At 46.5% G+C, this 18,508-nt stretch overlaps 1 protein-coding gene across 3 annotated transcripts in view; it reads left to right on the top strand.

Annotated features, from left to right (window-relative positions):
* The window catches only part of bbs9 (Bardet-Biedl syndrome 9), a 138,217-nt gene that overhangs the window by 91,013 nt on the left and 28,696 nt on the right, over positions 1 to 18,508 (top strand). For all 3 annotated transcript variants that reach the window (XM_029254286.1, XM_018757164.2, XM_029254285.1), the window contains one exon: positions 2,520 to 2,633. In XM_029254286.1, the coding sequence (XP_029110119.1) occupies positions 2,520 to 2,633 (114 nt within the window). The remainder of the gene's footprint in view (positions 1 to 2,519; positions 2,634 to 18,508) is intronic.

Raw genomic sequence — 18,508 nt, 5'->3', positions numbered from 1 at the left:
TCTAGCTGTGCTTCATGGCCTGAAATACCTCATTAATACCTCATTAAGCTGAAGGGAATGCAGCTGAGCTAATGGTGTTGTTCCTCAGAATTAACAGCTTCAGCTGCTGAATAATTTACCATATCAAATACGAATCTTGTCTAGTTGTGGTGGCTCTGGCAGGTTTCTCTTGCCATCAGTAGGCCACATGTTCTTTTGAGGTTGAAACAGGTTTTGTGTGGAGTTCCTGAGGTTTGAAAAAGGTCTTGAAAGACCTTTCATCTCAGTTCATAAGTTTTTCAAGAAAGCTCTCCTTGACATGTTTGATGGCTGTTTTTGAGCACGCTTGGGGAGCTACTTGTGTATTTTCTTTAGATGAACTGTTTGAATCGAAGAAGCACGTAAAAGAAAAGTGAATGAACTTGTGTTGGAAAGTCATTCCAAGGCCCTAAGATTTAAAAGGATTTTTTCCATGAAGTGGATTCATGGCGGGTGGTGCGGTGGCGCAGTAGGTTGGACCGGGTCCTGTTCTCCGGTGGGTCTGGGGTTCGAGTCCCGCTTGGGGTGCCTTGCGACAGACTGGCGTCCTGTCCTGGGTGTGTCTCCTCCCTCTCCGGCCTTACGCCCTGTGTTGCCAGGTTAGGCTTTGGCTCCCCGTGACCCCGAATGTGACAAGCTAGCTGTTCAGAAAGTTTGTGTGGATACATGGCTTGACGAGCAACTCAAGCTCATGTGCCTGGGATATTTTGAGTCATCTTTTCACCGAACACTGACAAAGAGCCTGTCCAACCGTCTAACATTTTGTACCCAGTCCTACCAGTTCTGTCCCATTTTGAGATTTTTCCAACATGGAGTTTATTAAGTAAAGAATTTTCTTATTATTTTTCAAAAAAACAGGTTGGTAATACTTCTGGGAGGAAAACAAGCCAGCTTTTGTTTATTCTTCAGTCAAAGGAGGGTCAGAGGACTGTTTGATTGTCCCTCTGAATCCAGAACATCAGAACATGGATGCCTCTTTACAGCTTGTTGCATTGCGATCCGTGTGGCCTGTCTGGTTAGTCAGTGCCAGGAGAAGGTGGGCTTCCCTCCGGCTCTCCAGGTGCAGCCATCAATGGATTTCTGCCTCCCACACTAACATGTACACTTCATCTGGGGCTCCACTAGCTGTTTATGGTTAGGAAGCATGTGGGACATCATGGAGTGGGTAATGTCACTGAGGTGTGCAGATAGTGTAATGCCATTCTGTCACCAAATTTAATTTGGCTAATTCCCTTAACAGCACTTCCTGCATGCACAGGTGATGTGTTAAGATCAGGGTTTGGGTTTGTTTGGGTTACTTACAGTTAGTTGTTGTTCCTACACCGGTATTATGGATGCATATTTGTAAGGAGGGGGAGGGAGCTACTGTTCATAAAGATGGATCCCTGCTGAGGAGTCTGCTTTGTCCCATCATTGGTTTAGCAGAAAATCCATGGCAGAACCTTCTGTTTACTGTGCTGTCCCCGCTGGCCAGTGTGTCCTGGCAGTTGGAAAAAAAGAGCGTGTGTCACGGCACGGTCTGCAATGCTGGAGTGTAGCCACATTTCCTTGGAACTGTAGGCAGAGCATTACCTGTAATACTGATTGGTTTATTTTGCATATGTGCCTTTTTTCCTATATTTTTACTCTTGAGTAAGTGGGTGTTAAATTGTCTAGAGCAGAGTCAGCGGTGCGGCTGAGGAATTCGGCATCAGGTTTTGGATGTCATCGCACTGCGATTCTGTCAGCAGGCAGTGGTTGTCCAGGTGAAGGGTTGGTGATTCAGTCCCATTTGACTCATGTACATACCTATTTAAAAACTTTGTTTGTCATGCCTCTGATGTGTAGTAGTGCTGTCGGGTGAAGCATTGTTCCTGCATTGTGTCAGCTTGTTGTATCATTGCCCCCGAAAATATAAATGTTGACGGTAGAAAAAACATGCTTAAGAAAACATGTGGGAAATTAAAACCACACAGCAGGTTTGAATAGCGACACAGGAATGCCTGTTCCCTTTATTGGCTAAGGTAAATGCCTGGCCATCAAGTGCAATTGGTGTGATAGCCAGTCTGCAGGTTTACTTACAGGATAGATAAATATTCTAGGGGGATTATGTTAATCCTGGAGGTAGAAAGACATGCACTGTGTCTTGTTGACATGTACGCACAGCTAGCAAAGGGATGAATGGTAACCGATAGCAATGTGGAAAAGAAAACAGCCCAGGCAGTGTTGAGAACACAGAAGGCGTTGCAGCAGGCAGGGGTCCCGATTCATCCCCCTTCAGTGACAGATCCGAATGTTTTTGGGACAAGAGTCAAATTGAAACCTTAAGTTACTGACATTTCCAGTGAATTACACCATGTTTGGGGTTATATAACACTGGCCTTTGCTCTAACGGTTTCTAATGAGCTCCTACAAGTGTGCAGTAAAAGTCTGGGTGAAACTGCGCAGGTTATTTCACTGGTGTTGTGACAAATGGTAGATAAACGAGTCAAGAGCGATCATGTTCTGTGCTTTGTCCCCAGGGGGCTGTGAACCCATTCCTGAGGTGGAGCTGGAAGAGCCTCCCCTGCAGCAGGAATCATCTGCCAAGTTCATCAAGAAGAGGCAGCCATCCAAGAGGACCAAGGGCAAGACAGGTAAAAAAAAAAAAAAAAAAAACCTGTTACATCCACCTTGGGGCAGGTTGGTCCCCAAGGCCGTGGGTTCAACATGGAACAAAATCCTTGTGGCTCATAGCAAAGGGCCCAGGCTTGGAACGGCTCCGGTGGCGGAAGGTGGCATAGTAGGTATGGGTGTTGAGTTGTTGCCGTTTGAACTCTCAAGAGGGAGTGCTGAATGCTCGATCTAGCTGTCATTATACATAGAATTATTTTGAATTGGCCAAGCAATGCAGCAGTGGCAATAATAGTAATGAACTGTGGCAAGGAACAAAAGCAGGGGGCTTTAACGTGTCATACAGAATAAATACCTTTTTGGAGGTATCATAAATGGCTCGAGGTGGGGGTGGTTGGCGAGCCCTTCTGGCCCAACTTCAGGAAGCTCACAGTGGCGTTTTTATGGCTGTGGGCTGCGGGGCTTTCCTGCCCCAGTGTTGCCCATGGAAAACACTGCTCTTTGGGCCCGGTCTTCTCCCCTCCTTCATCGAACGGCATGTTTTCCCATGCAGCTCCAGTTACACGTGGGCAGTTAAAGTTCACTTTGTTAGACGTCTCATTGTGTACGGCATCTAAAGCAGCAGGTTTGCCTCCTCGTTCTCAGACATTTTTAATTTCAGCTTTTTTTTTTCTTTTTCTCTAATTTATTAACCTTGTATGTTCATGAACATAGCCGCCAGTTAGACACCTCAGATCAGTATGTTGGAACAGCAAGGAGCAAGATAAATAAGCTTCGTCTTTGCTAGAAATGTTTAGTTTTTTCATGCAGCTGTTGTCAAGTATCAGTTATATGCTAATAATCTTATGCAATGCAAAGCAGACATGACAATATATGTTATGTATGCTGTTTCCATGACCCGAATGAGTTCCCAGGCCAAATTGGGTCTTCCTTTTTTGCCACTGTGACCGAGTGTACATATGCTTGCTGTGGTATTTGTAGAGAACTTGGAATTAACTGAATGACCATAAAGGTTACAACTACGGTGTCCTCTCTGTGACTCTGAGGGCCAGAGGGTGATTTTTGCAGGTGGCCAGGCTTACTTCCAGGTACCAGATGTTGAAGGAGCAGGTAGTGGTCTAGAGCTGGCCAGGTTGAGCCTTCCATCCACAATGCCTGCTCTTCTCATCCTCCCGCTCCCCAAAACGCGGGATGCAGGCTCAGTGCTTGGCTTCAAGGCTGTCCACATCTGGTTCCACTCTGTGTCTGAACTGCCCTCCCTGTTGATTGGATGTAATAGCTGGCGAATTGCAATTTTTCCGGTCATTATCAAGCCGAGATTTCGGTCGCGCACTTCAGATTATTTTCAATGAAATAGATTAAGAGATGTGTGCGATCGTTTCATCGGCCTTTCTGTGTTTTTGTGATACTTTTTTTTTCCTCCCCTCCTCCTTCAGACTGGTTCTGCTGAGCTCGAGATTCTTGAGGTTGAGGCACGAGTGAAATGAACCCGATGGGCTTGAGCACTTTCTAGAACAAACAGAAAGTGTGTAATTGAGGCGCTGCTTATTTCCGAATGGACGGTGCCCGCATCCATTTGATCAGCAACGGCAGGAGCTCGATACGACGTGGCGATGGATTCGCGGCTCTGATGATGAGAGAAAATGAGTGAAGTCTTGCACTGGGCTGTCGTAGACCTGCTGTTTTGTGGCCTCCTTTAAATCCATCAGTGGAAGCTGCATCATACTGGGTTTCTGACCACAATGTGCATTTTTTTTGTGTTTGGATTCTCAGCGAATGCTGTTTCACGTTCAGCTCCCCAAGGAGTGACCATTGCTGCTGGTTTAGCAAGATGCCCATCTTGGGAAAACAAACTCCAGCAGTGTTAATGAGTGCATTTTACAGCATGTCTGTTGTGTGTTTATGCTTGTGTGCGCACAAGTTTGTTTTGACAGAAAGATTATACGCCATCTAGCTTCGAACGTCCTCGATACCGCGGTACCGGCCCGACGGACACGGACACATTTAATCCCGGATCTTCGTCGATTGTATCCATCGTTTTTGCTGTGAGCGAACGGAACGTTAACGGTTTGCGCCGGTCGGCTGACAGCGGTGCCGTAGCTCACTCACCTTTCTTATCGCTCTCGCATCGCCGGCTACATGTGAGGCGTCCCAGGAGTCTCGCTGCCGAGGGTATACTGCGAGTAGGGCCTTGGGACTCGCTGGCTGATGATCGTCCTGCTTCACACCTAGGGTAGAACATATTTCTGGCACAGTTAGGCCATCTGCCATCTGTGGCACCGGGAGGATGTAATAATGCGCTGTTTCTGTGTGTTTGTGTATTTGCGTTTGTGCCAAATGGTTTTTTTTTTCTTTTATTAACAACAGCAGCAATGCTGGGTGACAGCCGAAACAACTGGCAGTGTACTATGAATACATCCGGATGTATAAAGAAGGGGGGGGGGGGTTGCAGTAATTTGAAGTAAATTTCAAGCAAATTTCAAGTGTGATCAAGTACCGACATCTGAGAAGTTGCTGTCCGGAAAGGCATCCCGAATTTGTACAAATTGTCACACAGATTTAATGTTAATTTTTCTGTCGCAGAAGAAATTTCACCCCTTAGGTCATCCATGTACTGTTTTTTTTACAGAGGGAACTTCAGGATTGGACCACAGCAACAAAATTTCACTATACGATAAGTAATGCTAAAGGCAATAATGATAACACAGGTCCTAATAGATTGTGCAGTTTTTTTTGTGTACGTGTGTATGTTCTTTAGCGCGTATGTGCCAGAAGATATAAGCGTGTGATTGTGTGTGAAAATGCACGCGCTGGTAAACACGCACTGGGCCGCCGTATGGCCGTGCTCAGAGACCCATTCTCATGATTCATAACTTCTCTTTCCAGGCTGTAAAACATTTGTATGGAAAAAGAACGAATGTATAAATAAGTGAAATAGATGCTAAATCCAGTGTGGGCTTGGAAAAAGCAGGAAGTGACCTTTGCAGTAATGGACAGATCAAACTCTGTGAGAAATTTGTTTCTTGCTGTGTTTTGGCTCCCATCCTAAGAAAACGACTTTCTTCCATTGTGGCTTTTTCTTTTCGAAAGAAAGTGCGTTTAACTTGTTTTGTCTGCTCCCCCTGCGTTAGAAAAGTTGTCTGCATTAGTACTGTACTTGTTTGGTACCATTTTTTTCTTAGTATAAGTTTGATCCCTTGCAGTTGTGATGTAGAATTTGTAGTGTAGTGTGATTCCAGAACATCACTCATGCTTCAGCTGAACACAGCATTTCTGACACAGAAAGAATACGACGAGTTTGCCAGATTCTCCCGAATCTTCCTGACCTTCTGCCTCCTAGGACTTCTCACCTTCTTGGTTGCGGACTGTTTGCTCCCTGTCTTTTTTCCTCATATGGAGCTTAATTGTAGTGGCTCTCCGGACCCCTGTCTGGCTCTCTCTTTCAGAGCCAAATGTGTCTTTATCCATCTCGTTAGTGTCACGTATGCATTTCTGCCAGCCAATCCATAACTCCCAATTTTTTCCAGTTGACCAAGGTCACTATGTATGGTGTCCATTTATACAGCAATGTAATTTTTACGGTATTAGTTGAGCGTTACAATGCAGGGTGACTCGGTAGAGCCACGTTCACTGTGTGGACGGCCGACGTGACACCTCACGTGCGGAAGACTCGGATTCCGTTGGGAGCCCGTGCCTCCCTGTCGCTGTATTTACCAGCAAGTTGAGGCACAGCCAGGGATGAGGCAATAAGTGGAGACCGCATGAACGGCACGCTGTCCCCGCTGTAATCCATCCAGGCTCAACGGCTAATGAACCGTGCCACACGGAGGGGGTGACGTCTGCGCCGAGGAACGAGCCCTGGAAGCTGGGTGGTGCATGTGCGGATCACTAGCGACTCTCGCGCATTCACAAGGGAGAAAAATATGCTTCCGTCCTCTAAGATCAAATACTTTTAACATCTGTCCTCAAAACCACTCTGTTTTTCCCCATTAAAGCATGCAAAACAAACACACAAACAATCTCACCCCCCCCCCCCCCCCCCGCCCTTCTGACTGTTGCAGATACCATTGTACCCACAAAGAACTCCTCCATTCTCGCCCCTGCAGTGCTGCACAAACATCCTGAAAGTGCTTCGTGTCCACACTGTACCTCCATTTTGCTTCTGATCGCATTTGACAAATGAGTGGCGCAAGAGGTGCGTAGAAGTGAATGGTCTGCCCCAATGGTAGCTGCACTCCTTAAAAGCTCTCATGTAAAAATTGCCCCCCTTCAGAGAAAATTGAAGTCAGACGGCCCACGGAGTTGCTTCGGAAAGGCCCGGGCCTCTGTGCTTTGAACATAAATATCTCTCTCCGTCCTAAACTTGATTACCAGTTTATCTGAAGCAAGCGCACATCACCGGCTCTGCGCGTAGCTTCAAGATGCGCTAACAACGTTAAAAGCATAAGAGACGGAACCATTCTACGTTAATACGTCTTTATTGATTTAAATTCGCTTTCAAGAGGCAGCAGATGGGGGGAGCTGATTTCATCCGGCGGTGACCGGATCCGTAAAGTGGCTTACCCAGCGTGGCTAACTTGTCCTTGTCAAAAGAGAAATGGTATGCTTGGCTGGGATCGTGGTGAAATGCTTTGTACGAGCCCCGATTGTTCTTGCATAGCTGCCTCCTTCCATAAATCCACAAGCATGTCCACTAGGTAGGTTGACGTGGAACGCTTGGTTGAGACTTGGAAGCGGTTCTCAGGCTGAAGCAGCGGTCCCGCTTTGGAGTGGCCTATATTTTACCGTCTTCCTGTCTCCGACTTTGTTTACAACTCCTTCTCATCCCACCAGATCTTTCGTCAAAAGTTCAGCGGTGCGGGTAGGAGCGGAAACGACAGCAGAAGCCTCTTCATCTGAGCGCAAGGAGGCGGATTTCAGTGGCCACCTTTGAGCCGCGATCTTCCCGCAGCCTCGGCTGAGAAAAACGGAAATTGCCCCGCGATGCATTCTGTTTGTAACGGGCAACTTCACAGGTTCTCACTTTGGCTTCCTCTTGCTAACGGTGTTTCTCGATCTGCCTGGGCTTGTTGGAAAGGGTGGCTCTACCCCGACTGATCACAGAGATCCAGGGGGTCTGCGTTCAAGAGGTCTGTTGGTGAGAAAGGAAGGAGAGATATTTGACATACCTCTCCTCACATAAAAATAATTATAGTAGAACAACAACATGACTTAAGCCTTTGAGAGCCAGGAAGCACCTTTAATGCAGCTGAAAGGCTTCAAAAGATCTCCTGGATACCTGCTTTTGTGGTGCTTCGGATGATTAGATGAAAGTAAGATGAAAGGGAAAGTTGCCTGCGTTGTCCTACCTACCATTGAGACCCCTGGAGAGATCCCCAGCTCGTAGCAAGAACTGGGCTTTGCTGTCTTGTAGGCTGTTTACCAGCGTGGTGAGGAGCCACTCGACACAGCAGAGTGCGTGAAGGCTTCGACTCAGCCACTAGGTCCCAGGAAATGTTGCTGCGGTGAGAATCTTCCGGAAGGCAGCAGGTCTGAGTCCACATGGCTTTAAGCAACGCAGCCGGTTTCCGGCATCATCCAGTGTCGGAGCCTGATGCTCCCATGTGGTTCTGGCCTTCCATCTGGTTAAGACTTAGCTCTCTGCACTGCACGTTGAATGTTTCCACTTGCTTTCTCCTTTCCTGTAACACCAGAAGGTCTGCATGCAACTTAGAGAAGTGCATCATGCCCTTAAACTTCCGACAGTGCTGTTCTTATACATGTTAATATGTCTTGATCTGGTTCTGTGTCAAATTCCTCATCACACAGCACTGAAAAATGCAATGAACCTATCATTTATACATATTGTTAAATTAAAAATGTCTGTGTTACCAATGTATTTCAGTATGGATTTAGCTTGTAAGTTCAGTACCCTGATTATTTTTTAAGGATATTTCCTTTAAACTTTTTCTCATCATGTCCTGGTGTTTTCCGCAGAACAGCTATAAGCCCTGCAAATGCTGCCGATGGGTGTTTTTAAAGATCTCGTATAGAAGAAATCAGTTTAATGCTGCAGACAGGCATTTTTACATTACGATGTTGTTTGTTTGGTGTCCAAAGTAAAGTAAACGACAATCCATACCGCTACTCATTGTTTTAAAATCCAATACGTATTCTGTTGAGGTAAACACAATACACCGCCAGGTTGTGTAGTGCTTAACAAATTTGATTTGTGACCAGGTGTTGGTCAGGTTCTTCAGTGTTCTGAAACGATGTATACCTTATGTATACTTCGTTTTAGAGAGTCCTAAGTTTCGGAGCAGCTTTTAGCACAGCGGTTAGAACTGCTGTCTTTGGACCAGAAAGTCGCAGGTTCGAGTGTCCTCTTCAGCTGTAACACCCTTGAACAAGGTGCTTACCCTAAAATTGATCCAGTTTAAAAGAAAAAAAAAAAAGAAGAAATTGCCACGTATATAAATTGAATAATTGTAAGTAGCTTAACACTCTAAGGTGCTTTGGAGAAAAGCATTTGCTAAATGAAGTCATGTAAGTCTAACATTGGGAGTTATTTTTTAAGCTTCAGAAACAAAAAATATATATATTGTATTTTTTGTTTGTTGGTTTTACTCATTTTTACATTTGTAACATTTACGAACTAGGAATGGTGTGGTATTTCTTGAGAACTCAGAAATTCCAACAATGTTGACATAAATGCTGTCTATAAATGGATTTGTTCATGTCTGTGATGTCTTGTTCGCTCTACAAACTGCCTTGCTGGTGTAATTTTTTAAAAGAAGAATGACCCCACCGCTAACCCTATTACACGTGGCATGCTTTTCATCGTTCAAGAGAAGGGAGAACTCAATAATGCTACAGGTCAGTCCCGCAGACATTTGGCGTTCATAAACCAAAACAAATGAAAACTAATTACCTAATGTCAACCTTGGCTCGTTTGCCCAAACTCGCTGGATTATTGTCCTCATTCGGTGGATGTTTCTCCCTCAGATCTTCATTTCAGTTGGGGGTCGGGCACGGAGACAAGCCAGCTGCTGAGATTTCCCCAGAGCTTCACTTTTGTGTGGCAGGATTTCTCAGATTTACTTGAGTTTGTCTTTTGATCGCAAAGTGTCTGGCTCAGTTTTGACAACTATGAGCCTTTCTTGATAGTAAAAATCACACGCGTTAATTGTACGAATGCTTTATGCGGATTTAGTCACTTCCCTACAAGTGAGAAGTTTGCTCTTTGAGCTCGTTTCCCCCTTCTGCCCTGCAAGAAGATAATTAATTGAGTTCAGTTGTAGAAACTGATTATTTATGGCTGAGCTGATCAAGTAGGCCAGCTGGCAACTAAGGAGAGGACAAAAAAGGGGGGGGGGGGGGGGGGGGACTCTAATTTACAATGAAGGGGGAAAAAATAAAACTCTGGTGCCGCTCCATGAGACATGGTAAAGAGAGAGAACAAATGTCGAGTACAGTATACATTGTCAACTGCTGGAATGCAAGAGTAAAAAACAAAAAAGTTATCGACCCAGACTTGAAAACCGCAAGAGGGAGCCTTAACTGTTATCCTGAGTGGTGGAGGATGATGCTGGAATTCTAGGTGGTTTTGAAGGTTGTAGGTGCCTTGTGTAGATGCTGTGTAAATGCAAGATGGCTAGGGACAGAAGAATTTTATATGAAAACTGCCATATGGACAATGGTGTGTTTGCAGTGTGTTCAAGCCTCTTGGTTCATCTGTGAGAAGTATTGCGCTTGGAGCCACATTCCTACTCTTCCCGAACCGCCGTGCATTACAGCCCAACCCTGAGCAGTGAGGCCAGGCGTGGATGATGTGTTCAGCGCGAGTCACAGGAGTGTGTGCTTTACCAGATGCCACCCCGTATAGACAGGGTGGGGTTGAAAGAGAACGCCACACTGAGCAGAACTTTGGACAAGAGAGGTTTTGTTTGTTAGAGACAGAGAAAGCTGTGTGAGGACTGGGCCTTCCTTGTGTTTTACGTACATCAAATGGACTCTCCAGATGAGATGGTCTTCTCTCTTCCAGATATTTAATTGTTATTAAATGCTGTTATTTTGGTACTAACTTGTGCTTGTACCCATAGAGAATACATGTTTTTTTTTTTTTTTTTTTTTTTATTATACACATCCATTTGTAAAGCTGAATGTTTTGGGCTACAAGAGTACAAAAGAAAGCCTCCTTGCAGGATCTAACCTGTGACATTTTGCTCATTCATCTCCTTAACCAACTTGCTTTTTCTTGCATGCTCCAATGTATGTTTGAGTTAACCTTGTTTGGACTGAACTGGGATCACAGGCGGACGGATGACCGGTACGAGGTCTCGAGGCTCTCTACTCTGATATGTAGGTCACAGACGTGTAACGTTTTGACCTATTATGGAGACATCCCGTGTCGGTGTTGGAACTATTACCTATACGGTTAGAGATGCTGTTGGTGCAGTTGGCTTTGTGTGCATGTTTGAAATGACCGGAGTTGTAATGCCACCCCCGGGTATCAGATTATTTATTTTTAGTGGCTGGCTTCCATCCCGAGGTAATGATGGTTACGGTGTCTGAGTGGAATTAGGTGGTCGGGTGGCTTTTCGGCACGTAGCTAGACCATGGCACTTGTGCACCGTTGGGGCATCGGTCTTGGCTGCTCTCTGTGGGCTGGGGGCTGGCATTTCAATTCCATACCCCTGAAAGGGCAGCTTGTGAGGCAGTGAACCTCACAATTCTGTGCATTATAAGTTCACTTTTGTGAATAAATAATGTAAATTGGCTTTTGCCTTTGAAATATAACAACAGGATGATACACTTTACTGTTAAAAAATATGGATGCAATTTGACTGAAACTGCGTTCGGGTCTGATTGTATTACGGATTTTCAGCTTTGAACAAAAGTCTTGTACCCGCAGTTTAATATGTACTGCATAAGCTCAAGACACCCACAGTTGTGGACCTCGGTGAAGTATTTCTAGTACACTTTGAAAATGCATTTTCTGATCTGAAAAGTATCCAGAAAATATCTTCACATGGTTATTGTCTTCTGCAACTTCACAAAATGCCCTTCTGCACTTACATTTGTATTGTTTCATGGAAATGTTCTTGATTCATTTCCAAGCTGTTTGTGTTTCTGTATCGATGCCAGTAAGTTTGGCCAAGATGTAGAGATCCCATTAAAATCCCATTAAGATCGAGTGTTCCTGGGAACTCTGGTTTCTATGGGAAGAATGAACCAGGAGCCGGAATAACTCTTTTGTTCGGAGCCGGTCGCTCCCATACCTTAGAGCCACGGAGATGCGAAGCGTTCCAGTGCTTGTATCATCTCCAGACTCAGTTTGGATCTTATGACATTCACGTTAATAATATCGTTACCTATAGAATCATCCATTTTCAATGACTGACTGTACAAGTTCTACGGCAGGGATCCTGACCCAGTCTGAGGAAGCTAAGTGCATGATGCCGGCCGGGTACGCCCTGGACAGAACTGCTTTTTTGTAACGCTTCATTCACGTAGACAGACACTTTGGAGTGGTTTACAGCACCTGGAAGAAAGTCATGTGAACACAGGGAGGATTTGACAGCACATACAGCACCGGGGCCACGTAAAATATCCGCAACCCTCAAGCTGCGATGTCCTTTCACATCTTTTTATGGCCATAATGGCCATTTGAAATACAAGTTAAATACACAGTTTTATCTCATCAGGTAGGTTTTTAAGAAATTATATATGCAGTTACAAAAATATTGTCAGCGGGGAAATAACCAAAGGTTTATAGTATAGTTCTGCATATTTTTGAATTACTGTAAGAGCATACATCACTGAGACGGTGTTTGTCAAGTTATTTATCCGGTGCGATCAGAACGCATATTTTTAACCGCAGCAAGTCTATATTCAATACTGTAGCACTGCCATGCGATAGCTCAGTGCCAAACTATATGTCAGCCTGCAGACAACATACTCCGGCAAATGAGGGACACACAAGCCTCTCGCTTAATTTTTTTGTACCGCGCGCTTTTGATCGGGTATGACACCCATAGCATAGCGTTACAAGATGATCCATAAAATTTGTTGTACATTTGTAATGCAAAATAAAATCCAAATGCCTAATTTGTCATCGAAATACATTTATTCATGGCAAGTTTTCTGTTTTCTTTCAGGTTCAGGTGTAGTGTATATGTCTGACTTTAAATCTCATTAGTTTTTTTGAAATGAATTTGTTTTGCCTTTTTTTAAATCGTACTCTGGCCATTTCTTTGGTTCACCGGAAAGAAAACAACTGGTTGCCCACCCCGGTTGTACGGTGCAGATATTTTAAGAAAACAAGGTTCAGATGGGTTTCCGCCAAGACATCAAAGAGAAGTAGAAAGGCGATGACTTTTTTCTTTATCGTAAAGAAAAGCGAAGGGATCATTTTCCCTCTGTGCTGCTTAACGGGTGGAAGACATAATTAGGTTCTTCATTTAATAGGACGTGAAAAGGGTGGATTAGCCCTGTGCGCGATCGGAATTCGGTCACCCGTCCGGCAGGCAAATTGCTCTTTCTGCTTCGCCCCATAAAATGCGCCATACCGATGATGTCTTTTGACTGATTCTTTCTCTTCGCACTGAGCCCAGACTCCTCTATCTGTTCGTGCTGCGCTGCCCGTACAGGTGAAGAGAGCCCTGCACACGTGAAAGGTCCCCCTCGTATTCCTTTTCGGTTCTCTGCCCAACGTGTCCCTTGGTGACTAGAACATTTTGGGAAGGGTGTCCATGTTAAATATCAGGGCAGTGACTTGTGTTTCCAGGTAACAGAAGGGAGAGGCTGGCTTGAAGAAACACATGCTGATGACAGAGCTGTCAACAGATGTTTTTAATTGCGCTAATGACTTAAAAGTGGCTTGTTGCGGAGCGGCACTCGGCGATCCGTGGGCCTCCCGCCGAGGCGAGCTTGTAAATGACGTGTGCCGGCAGAGCGGTGCCGTGTGTCTTTGTGAGTCAAGGGAGGTCCGCGACACAAATGCGTATTTACGCATGCGCGCCGAAACACCATTTGTAGCGTTGCTGAGATTCTCCTGCAGTCGAATGCAGGGGTGTGCAGTATATACATACATCCGTCACACATGTAGTATGTGTGCTATTTGGTTGTTTCAATACTTGATCGCTCAGCTTAGGGGTGCTGTCTCTCCTTTCAGCCTCCCCTGGCCCCCCCCTCTTTCCTCCCCTCTGTCTCTCTTGTTCTCTTTGTCTCTCCTGCACCCTTTTTCACTTTCTCTACTTTTTCTCTTCTGCCTTTGCTCATTCGCTTGCCCCTGTCATCTGTCCCCGATTCCTCCTTGCTCCTGTACTCTCTCTCACCATCTTTCCCCCATCATTCCCCTCTTCACTGTCTCATCCTCCTTGATCTTTTCATCTAAGTATAATGAAGGGTCTGTTTTTGGGTTCTCTTGTTTGTGCACGCACCCGTGTTTGGGTTTGCATTATAAGTGTGTGGTTTCATGCAGACACGCATGCTTGCTTTACAGCCGGTGTTGTATACGTTAGTACGAAAACTGTGTACAGACATGTTATTTTTTCTTATTTGTTAAACCCTAGACAGCTGTTGGGTTCAAACCTTGTAGGCACTCAGCTGACAGCCTGGTGTTTAACCTGTATCACTGTCACTGTCTGTGCTTTAACTGTGCAATTTGATATACCAGGATGTGAATCAGCCCGCATTTGTCGGTTCAGTGTATGCTTTTGAATGTCTCGATTATCCCGGTTTTCACGACGCAACGGCGTGAAATACAGGATGGTGGCCGCTGTCGTTCTCCAGCTTCAGCTTTTTGTTTCCCTCCATTTTCAAGGCTCTCTAGGTCCAGCGAGTGGCAACGGCTCAGATGATGCAATGAAATTATGAGTTTGTGCACTATTGGTCACGCTGGCTGCCAGGTTTTACGCTGCTCTGTGTGTACGTTGACAGTGGCGAGTTGCACATTGCGCACTTTGCAGTTGAAAGATACGATTTTTCAGCAATGACAGCCTGAGCCTACGCTGGAGGGTGCGGTCATTGCTGCGAAAACCAGACACTTTAGCAGGAGGTATTGTAAAGAACGTTGCCCGTGGCCACGGAGACCAACCGAGGGCCCCTACCGGCCTCCGGCCGGATGGCGCAAAACGATTGGATAAAGACGTGGATCGCAGTGGTGGGGTAAGCTGACAAGACGCCTAGTTGCGGCACATCTCCCGGCATTTTGTGCTTAGGAAATACATGTGAGCTTGCGCGTGGCTATAAGACAGCTCGTGTAGAAGATGCCATTTCACGCGTGGAGGGATGCTTGCCATATGTGGTGCCGGACATGATCAAGAGCTTTTTTTTTTTTTTTTTTTTTTTTCTTTTTTTTATAATTCAAGTTTCTGTTCTTGCTCACAGGGACTATGTCTTGGAATACGAGTGCGATATTGAACCTCCTGCTCATTTCAGGCCATAGGTTGCATTTAGAGGCCAGACGAAGAGAAACAAAAAAAGAAAAAAATGAGAGCATGCAACCATTCCTTATCCAGGGTGTTCTCAGCTATGAAGGGAAGACCTCAGTCAGAACCGGTACGCGGGGGATATTTTTTGAACTTGTCGTCTTTTGAAAGCTTCACTTTGCTAGGCTCTAGCTCGTTCACCGCAGTACTTTGTTACTTTGTTTTGCCGGCCAGGCCAAACTCGGAAGTCCTCGAGTCCACTGGACTTCCTCGTCCTCCATCGCTGCGTAGGGTTTGACCACGGGCCATTTGGCAGTGGGGTGGGACAGGACTGTTGCCCGTCAGTCTCTGATTTGTACCGTCGGTGATCCATAAACCAACCGCGGAGAGCTTAGTCCCCGTGCGACCCCAGACCGCCGTCGGATCTCGCGCGGACCTGCTCGGCAGGAGTTATGGGAGAGGAGGGGCAGAGAGAGGGCAAACTCGGAGCCCCGCGCTGATCTAATTTGGTTGTTATGCCCCTGACATTGAGGCGACGTGACACATGCGGCCCTGTAACACAGTAGGCGAGATCCTGTGTAAATGTCACCAAGCCAAAGGGCAGTTTGACTTAGCAAATCAGTTCATCTTAAATCAACAAGGGTCCTGTCCCGGGCTGCGGTTTCCAATGAAAACAACGTTGTGCCCTCCCCCCCGGTCAGCATGACTCCCTTCCCTGCCCGCAACGTCACCATTGTGTCAGGAGGAGCGGGAGCTGCGGTGCCATTCGGTCCTTTTGTAGTCCTCCGCCAGTTGATTTTGGGATTACTTTGGGGGTGGGGGTGGGGGGGTCAATTCTTTTAGGGTTTTATTTGTCTTTCACGTATGTAATCTGTCCCCTGACCTGCATGGTCGAAACCGATGACGGACAGTGGGGTCGCGGTGGGACACGTGGTAGACGCAAGGTGGAAGCCTTCAGAGCGTGGCCGTTTACTAAAGGGGGTTACATTTCAGCTCGTGCTCCCGCCTCATCCCCCAGTAGTCGTTGCGCTGGATGTGATCTGTGCTTCACCTTGTTTTGTGCAGGAAAACGGTAATAACAACCCTGACTTGCTTTCAGCCGTGGTTTATTTCGCTCCGGCTGCTCTGATTGGCCCAGCGCGAAGGGGACCGCTGCGTGCCCGGTACTTTCCCAGGATCCTCCAAGCTACCGGCTCCTAATGAGGCATCCTCGCTGCCAGGTCCCTCCGGCGCTCTGAAAGGAGCGATTTAGGCCGGCTGCGTTCGACTCGAGCAACAAGCTACAGATTTAGAAATGAGATGGACTGTGAAAAATTTACAGCCCATGTGAGGTCTCACCAGTTTTTAATTTTCACTCGTGTGTGTATATTTTTCCTCTCTTGCTGTCGTAGCAGCACCGAGTTCACATGTAACATTTGGTCTTGTTTTTTTACGCACGTTTACGCGCAGAGACCTAGAGAGGCTTCCTGTGTCACGGTCGGCTCCGTAACGCCTGCTTTAGAGCTTTATAGCTCCCCCCACAATTTAAAGTCAATAAATAAACATTGTTAGTCCTTAGTCGTTCTTTAACTTCCTTGTCTGTCACCGCTCTGGTCCCACTGCCCTCCCCCCCCAAGCTCCTGCGGTGTCTGCTCGGAGCCAGGGGCCCCTAGTCTGGGGTCACGGGTTCGAGTCCCTCCAGGGGGTGTCACTGCGCTCTTCAGCGGGTGGATTTTATTGCTTCAAAATACACGGGCAATAAGTCATTCGATAGCTGTAGTCAAGGTGTCAGATGATTATTCAGGGTGCCGTTTTCTGCTTTTTAAAATCATTTTACTCTTTTTTTTTTTACAAGTTAGAAATAAGCAAAAGGAAGTGAACAGCAAACTATTTTTTTTTAATCTGACAAAATTTGTTTCATGAGAAAGTCTCGCAATAGTTTTGCCTTTTTTGCATCGAGCAGAGCGGGTCCTCAGGACCACTTGCGTGTGTTCACGGACAAGTGCGTTGCGGGTAGGGAACGTCTTCCTTTTCACCTATTGATACTTGACTCCTTCGCGGCTTAATTACCACTGATAGGTTTTTATTTGCATGTCGATATTTATATGTTTATTTTACATAAATGAAGTAAAACAGTTGCTAAAGACTTTAGTACTCTACCACCCGGCAGCGTGATGGGTTCTTGAACCCGATCGCGGTCCAGTGAGTCCGTCCCCGGTCGTGTGACTCACCGAGTCTGTTTAAATCGGGCATTAGCGAAGGCAGCTCAGCTGTGTGCCAGGGCCATGACGTGATTGCCCAACAGGCTCATGCCCCCTTTCAGCGCAACATCCTAGCTGCCCCGGGGCAACTTGCTCCCTTCGCGCGGCCCTTTTATGTTCCTTCTCTTTCTCTCGTCATCTCGGGGAGGTGCTTTTTAATTAGTTTGGTGCGACCAGGACTTTGTGAACCTGGCTGGGGGTGACCTGGGCCAGGACGGAGGAGCTCTTCAGCTGAATTATTGTCCCATTATCTGTGCAACCCACCCCAGGGCAGGGCTTGTGTCCTGCCCCTTTCCCGCCCCATGTTGCCCCCAGAAACCTGCTCCCCATGCAAAACCATGGCAGCTATGCCCACCTTTTCAGTGGGTTTCCCACAGAGTGGAGTTCATACTGTGGTTTTGCAGGCCCCCACCCCCAGTTTCCTTATTAAAGGAGACCATCCCCGGGGTTCCAATAAAGTCTGTGTGTGTGGGTTTGGGGGGGATGCGGTGCCGCAGGCAGTCTCTCACATTCCATTCTCTCCAAGGACCTGCCGCTCCATGGAGGAAGATGAAGGTGGAGTACGGCTGGTAGTGACAGCAGACCCCCCGCGTTTTGTGGGAAGCAAGCACCCAGCATGCCTCGCTCTTAATTCTTTTTTTACTGGGACTTCACCCTTTATTTATGAACAATTTTTTTTTTAGCCAAAGTAGCTTTTCTCTGAGGCTGTGGGTGTTTGGCAAGAAAGGACCCGTGCCTGAGGGGACAGGTGTGCGAGGATGCGTTAAGCCTTCGTACACCGTGTGATCTCAGCGGAACTCCGCTCCCCTCAGCCGCCAATGTAAACCTATACACCCATAAATAACTGATACACCTGTACGTCAGAGGGTCTGCGTTTAGAGATTAATGAAGGGGATGAGCGGTTAGTAGTTGGGGGTTTAGGGGTAAGGAATCTGTCTCTTTGGGAATGGTCTGCTGCCCGTCAGGGCCTCAGTGTCTCAGCCCTCTCCGGGTCTGTTTTTTGTGAGGTCTCTGACTTAAGGTACTACAAATTCACCCCACTACCCAGTTCCAGCACCGAGGCTCTTTTTAGCATTGCGCTCAGTGTTGGACCCTTAGCGTTTTGTCTGCTGCAGGGGACGTAGTGGCTACAGCTGCCTCCTGGCACTCGACGTTTGTATTTACATTTATTCGTTTAGCAGATGCTTTTCTCCAAAGCGACGTACGTCTCAGGGAAATACAATTTGTGCATTACCACTCAGACTA

This window comes from Scleropages formosus, chromosome 8 (genome assembly GCF_900964775.1).
Source record: "Scleropages formosus chromosome 8, fSclFor1.1, whole genome shotgun sequence".
In the NCBI taxonomy this organism is placed as follows: domain Eukaryota; kingdom Metazoa; phylum Chordata; class Actinopteri; order Osteoglossiformes; family Osteoglossidae; genus Scleropages; species Scleropages formosus.
Note: the sequence above shows the minus strand (reverse complement) of the source record. Positions and strands in the feature narration are given on the sequence as shown.